Source organism: Belonocnema kinseyi, chromosome 3 (assembly GCF_010883055.1).
Source record: "Belonocnema kinseyi isolate 2016_QV_RU_SX_M_011 chromosome 3, B_treatae_v1, whole genome shotgun sequence".
Taxonomy (NCBI): Eukaryota; Metazoa; Arthropoda; class Insecta; order Hymenoptera; family Cynipidae; genus Belonocnema; species Belonocnema kinseyi.
This window is the reverse complement of record NC_046659.1, coordinates 102,541,812-102,547,488: the sequence shown is the minus strand read 5'-3', so window position 1 is coordinate 102,547,488 and position 5,677 is coordinate 102,541,812. Positions and strand designations below refer to the sequence as shown.

The 5,677-nt window shown below is 32.0% G+C and overlaps 1 protein-coding gene across 5 annotated transcripts in view; it reads left to right on the top strand.

The window, feature by feature from the left end:
* The window catches only part of LOC117169247, a 151,171-nt gene extending 145,500 nt beyond the window's left edge, over positions 1-5,671 (top strand). For 4 of the 5 annotated variants that reach the window (XM_033355520.1, XM_033355522.1, XM_033355523.1 and 1 more), the window contains exons 18-19: positions 619-833; positions 3,809-5,671. In XM_033355520.1, the coding sequence (XP_033211411.1) occupies positions 619-833; positions 3,809-3,963 (370 nt within the window). In that variant the 3' untranslated portion in view covers positions 3,964-5,671. The remainder of the gene's footprint in view (positions 1-618; positions 834-3,808) is intronic. The other variant, XM_033355524.1, reaches the window with a different exon arrangement.
* The last annotated feature ends 6 nt before the right edge of the window (positions 5,672-5,677 follow it).

Genomic DNA, 5,677 nt, shown 5'->3' with positions numbered 1-5,677 from the left:
GAAAAATTAGAGAAAGTGAGAGAAATGAGGGGTGGGTAAATAGAGGAGGTAGGGGGAAGTTAGGGAGGAGAGTTGAGAGGAAGTAACGAACAGAATTGAAAGTGAGGAAGAAGAGTTAGGGAAGTGAAGAGAGAGCTAGTAGGGTAGCACAAGTGAAGAAGTGAAGTGATGGCTGAGAAAGGGAAGTACGAGAAAGCGAAATATGGGAAAAGGAGTGTTAGCTGAAAAAGTGAGAAGAGGGGGAAGTAAATGAGAAAAGAATTGGTGAAGGTCGGGTAGAAAGGGCGAAGTGAATGGAGGGGAAGTAGAGATGGAGAGGCGAAAGAAGGGGAGTAGGGAGGGGGAGTTTCAAAAGATGTAATTAACGACTCAATAGGCATAAACGTCTTGGGAAAAATCAAAACTAATTATAAGAAAAGAATAAAATAAAATGAGAGCTAATTATTTTCTTAAAATTTGTGAACGGGGGCAAGGGGGAATAATAGTTTCAGAAAAAAATTCAATTGCAAATGGACACCCTTATGAACCAAATTATTAGCTCTCAAATGTCGGCTACCAATTTGAGAAGATTGTACATTAATTTAAACAAAAATTTCGTGATTTATGTTATAAATTTAGGTGTACAAGCCCTGATAAAATCTTGTCTTCGATCAATAGTGGGAAGACAATAGCAAAGTCTCGATTGTTACCAGCGATGCCTAATCCGCAATTTAGTATCGATTTCCAAATTGATGGAGACAGTATTCCAAGGCAAGCTATGCTTGTTTTTGAAATTAGGAGTGCTAGCAAAGAATTACTCGCTAGTCGAAAAATTACTCTTCATGAATTGCTAGGTGAGTATTGTTTATTTACTTTATTGTTTATTTATTGCTTATACTCTAGTATTGCTGGACTTTTACCGCTTTTTCAAATTCCGGCACACAGCGGGACAAAAAAGTTTTCTTTTGATGAACCGATATTATTAATTTATATTTAAGATATTCAGCCAAATCTATCATTCAACTGTATTTTACCCCTTTCTCAATTATATTTAATCCCATTACCAGTATCTAAAAAAATGCCCTTTTATAATTGGCTACAAATTAACTCGGCGAAGTTTACTTCTCCATTATATTTAACCCCATTTTCTGTATTTAAAAAACCATCTTTTTATTTTTGGTCATTACCCAATTCGGAAAAATCTAACTCTTAATTATATTTTATCCCGTATGCAGTATTAAAAAACGACCCATTTACAGATGGCCATACCACAACTCTGAAAAATGTACCTTTCAATTACATTTGACCCCACTTTCTTAATTACTAATTGAGTTTTATACTTAGAAGTGAGAATTAATTATTAGTTGAGCATACCCCAATTCGGAAAAATCTACCATTCAATTATATTTGATCCCGTTTCCAGTATTAAACAAAAACACCCGTTTATAGTTGACCACAAATGAACTCGGCAAAACTTACCTATCCATTATATTTGAACCCATTTCCAGTATTTAAATAAAACCATAGTTTTATAGTTGGTCATGGCCCAATTCTGAAAAACCTACCTCTCAATTATATTTGATCCCATTTCCAGTGTTTAAAAAACCACCCATTGATAGATGGCCATACCTCAACTCGGAAAAAATTACCTCTCAATTATATTTGACCCCATTTCCAGTATTCAAAAAGAACTTTATTATAGTTAACAATGCGTCAATTCTGAATTTTTTTAACTTTTCTAAAACTATCTAGAAACAATTCTTCATTTTGTGAGAATAACTTTTTTTTACAAAACGTTATCATATTACAAAAATAATCATAAACAAAGGTCATTTTTTTAGATTGGCAATGTCTGTCATATTGAAATCCAGAATTTTTGCATAAAATTTGAAATAAACAAATATAGAACAATTAAAGTGTTTGCCGATTTTTAAACGAATAGGCTCAATTTTTGTTTCCAGACTCGACTAAGAATATCTTTCCGATGACTATTTGCTATGATGATTTTCAAATTGACAAAAATTATTCATTACTCAAACAATTTTCATAAATAAATTCACAATTTGGCTATTTTTTGTTTACGGAATCAATTCTTGTGCTACTCTCTTTGCTATGGCAGTCTTAAAATTGAAAATAATGGTTAATTGTTTCAAAATTTGTTTTTAACAAATTTATTTTGTGGCCATTTGTAAAGGAAAGAATTTAATTTTTATAAGAATAAGCTAAAATTGTCTTGAAAAATATCCTTTTCGTTACTACTTCACCCAAAAAGAGCAGTATATGACCAAAAATTCATCGTTAGGATATTCTTCGTCGATTTCGTAAACAAAGATTGATCCTCTTTGTTAAAAAATAACCGAACTCTGCATTTGTTTACGAATATTGTTAAAAGAATGAGTAATTATTGTTAATTTAGAAGTATCATAGCAATCAATAATTGCAAATCGTTAATACATTGTTATTTGATTTTGTAAAAAAAATTAGCCTATTCATTGAAAATGATCATTTATTTCTCCCCCATTCATAAAAAACTCTGTATTTTAATGAGCTAAACATTCCCAATACCAGAAAATGTCTTTTTTCACTAATTTTTTTATAATATACTAAATAATTGTTTTAATTGTTTTCACTTACCGGACATTATTTCTAAATGGTTTTAGGATATAAATAAGACCTTCTGAGAAAACTAAGAAAACTGTAATTTGGAAAACTTAAAGGTCAACTTAAGGTCAACTTTGTTGTTAAATAAAACATTAACCAATTTTTAATCAAAAATCGAAAAACTCAAATCTCTTTTAAATATAAAAAGCTTCATTGTTAAAAAAATGACAAAATCCAATAAATAGTGTAGGCTGAAATTTATTTGTCAATAAAAACTTTTTCTGTCCCACTGCGTGGCAGTGTGCTTCAAATAATTGTTAAATTTTATTTTTTATTTTTGGTGATCAATCTCCTCAATTTTTTCGGTTTTCCGGGCAAAGAAATTCCAAATTCTATTAAGAAAAGGTCAATTTTCCAAAAAGTGGAGAAAAATAATTTAAACCCTCCCCCACAATACCCTTACATTCTTCCCGGAAAATTCCCCGAAAATTAAAAATTTTTATTTAATATTCATACTAAAAACGGCATTTTTTTAACATCAACTATGTTTATTCTGTAATCACATAGTTCATAAATGTTAAAAATAATACTTTTTTGTTAACCATAATATAACTGCAAAAATTGTTTAAGAAACAAGTAGAGCATAAGTTCTAAGGTAAGAAAATACTGATTTTTTTCAAAATACTTATTTAATGTCTGAAATTGTAACGTCTCCAGATTTACAGAGGAAAAAAATGTTCAAACAAATTCCAATCATTTTATAAAAAATTACCAAATATCCGTTTATAAAAATATTTCCAACATTCGTTAATTATATCATTACATTTTTTAAATAATAACTTTTCACTATTTACGGGAGGGGGGGGCGTATGTTTAAAAAATTAAAATTGTTTAAATTAGTGCCAGATATGTTAAAGAAGACACATTACTCTTGCCTTTCATAAACTGTATCATTTATCCTAAAAAATAATTCATGTTGAAAAAATGCAAAAGTGCTTTTGTGAATTTTTTTAGACATTTCCCGAGCACAATACAAGCGGGTTGGAGGCACAAAAATTAAAACTTCTTTTTTGGACATTATTCTTTAAACTAAAATAGGGAATTTCTTTTTCTAGTAAACTAATAAATTGGGTAAGATCGTTCACCAAAAATGAAAGGTGATTTTAAAAATTCAAAAAAAATTATTTGCGTTCAATGAAATCTCGAATTCAAAAGAAATTTTTCTCAGGAGCAACTGCAGCCACGAATGAAGTTCACACCTGGCTGGCTTTAAACAACGGAGCATCACTCGAAATTCAAATAGCTCACGGTCGAGAAATCAAGAGTAAGTCTGCGAAGAAATTATTCCGATCGTGGTCTGTGCACCGTATCGGGAAAATATGAGAACAAATGCAGGTCAGAGGATTCTGACACCAAAAGCACTGCCGGCCTTGCTGCTCGAAGGAACAAGAGGAATGAAGTTGAAAAAAGCGCCCCCCCCCACACTCCTCCAAAATAGCACCTGATATTGATTTGCAAGGTTGCTATCATTGTTGTGCAACGTTGGTGCAAAGTTGATGCAACGTGGATATAAAGTTGGTAAACGTTGATACAAAGTTGATGTAAATTCCGTACAAAGTTGATGTAATTTCTTTGCAATGTTGGCGAAACATTGATGCAACTTTGACGCAGCGTTGGTGCAAAATTAAAGGAATGTTGATACAAAGTTGATGCAATTTGATTTCAGATCTGCTCAAAATATTAGTGCAACGTTGATAAGAATTCATTACAGCGCAGATGTAAGGTTGATGTAAATTTGATACAAAGTTTATGCAATTTGCTTGAAACGTTGGTGAAACTTTGAAGCAACGTTCATGCAAAGTTGATTAAATTTTGGTGCAAAGTTGAGGCAATTCGGTTGCAACGTTGCTGAAATGTTGTTTCAACATTGATACAAAGTTTTTGCAACGTTGATAACAATTTGATGCAAAGTTGATGCAAAGTTGATATAAATTCGATACAAAGTTGATGCAACTTGTTCGCATAGTTGGTAAAAGATTAATGAAAATTTAATGCAACATTGATTAAATTTTTTTGCAAAGTTGATGCTATATTGATACAAAGTTGATGCAATTTGGTTTCAACGTTCCTAAAAATTAGGTACAATGCGCATGCAAAGTTAATGTAAATTTGATACCAAGTTGATGCAATTTAGTTGAAACGTTGGTGAAACTTTGATGCAACGTTCATGCAAAGTTGATTGAATGTTGGTGCAAAATTAAGGCAATTTGGCTTCAACATTGCTGAAATGTTGGTTCAACGTTGATACAATGTTGGTGTAAAGTTGATGCAAATTGGTTGAATCGTTGGTGAAACTTTGATGCAAAGTTCATCCAAAGTTGATTGAATGTTGGTGAACAGTTGAGGCAATTTGGTTTCAACGTTGCTGAAATGTTGGTGTAGCTTTGGTGCAAAGTTGATACTAATTCGGTACAACGTTAGCGCACAGTTGATGCTAATTCGGTGCAACGTTGATTAAATGTTGTTGCAAAGTGAAGGCAATATCGATATAAAATTGATGCAATTTGGTTTCAACTTTGCTGAAATGTTGGTGCAACGTTGATACAAAGTTAGTGCAAAGTTGATGTAACTTCAATACAATGTTTATTAAATGTTGCTACAAATTTCAGGCAATATTGATACAAATTTGATTCAATTTGGTTGCAACGTTCCTGAAAAGTTGCTGCAACGTTGATACAAAGTTGGTGTAAGGTTGATACAGATTTCGTGCAACGTTGATTCAGATTTGGTGCAAAGTTGGTGCAAAGTTGGTGCAAAGTTGATTAAACGATGCTGCAATGTTGATACAAAGTTTATAAAATGTACGTGAAACATTGCTGCAACGTTTATGTCATGTTTCGTGCTTTTAGGGCCCGAGTTAGAAACTTGTTTCCAGGCGCAAGGACCTTTAAAGAATGTGAGTGAATGCAAAAACAATCCTTCCCTGAATTTAAAAAACCCCTGCTGTAAATAAAATGAGACGATAGTTTTATAGGCGATATCGTATCATTCCACCAGATGTAATTAGAAATACCATAATTTACAAACTTTCATATAA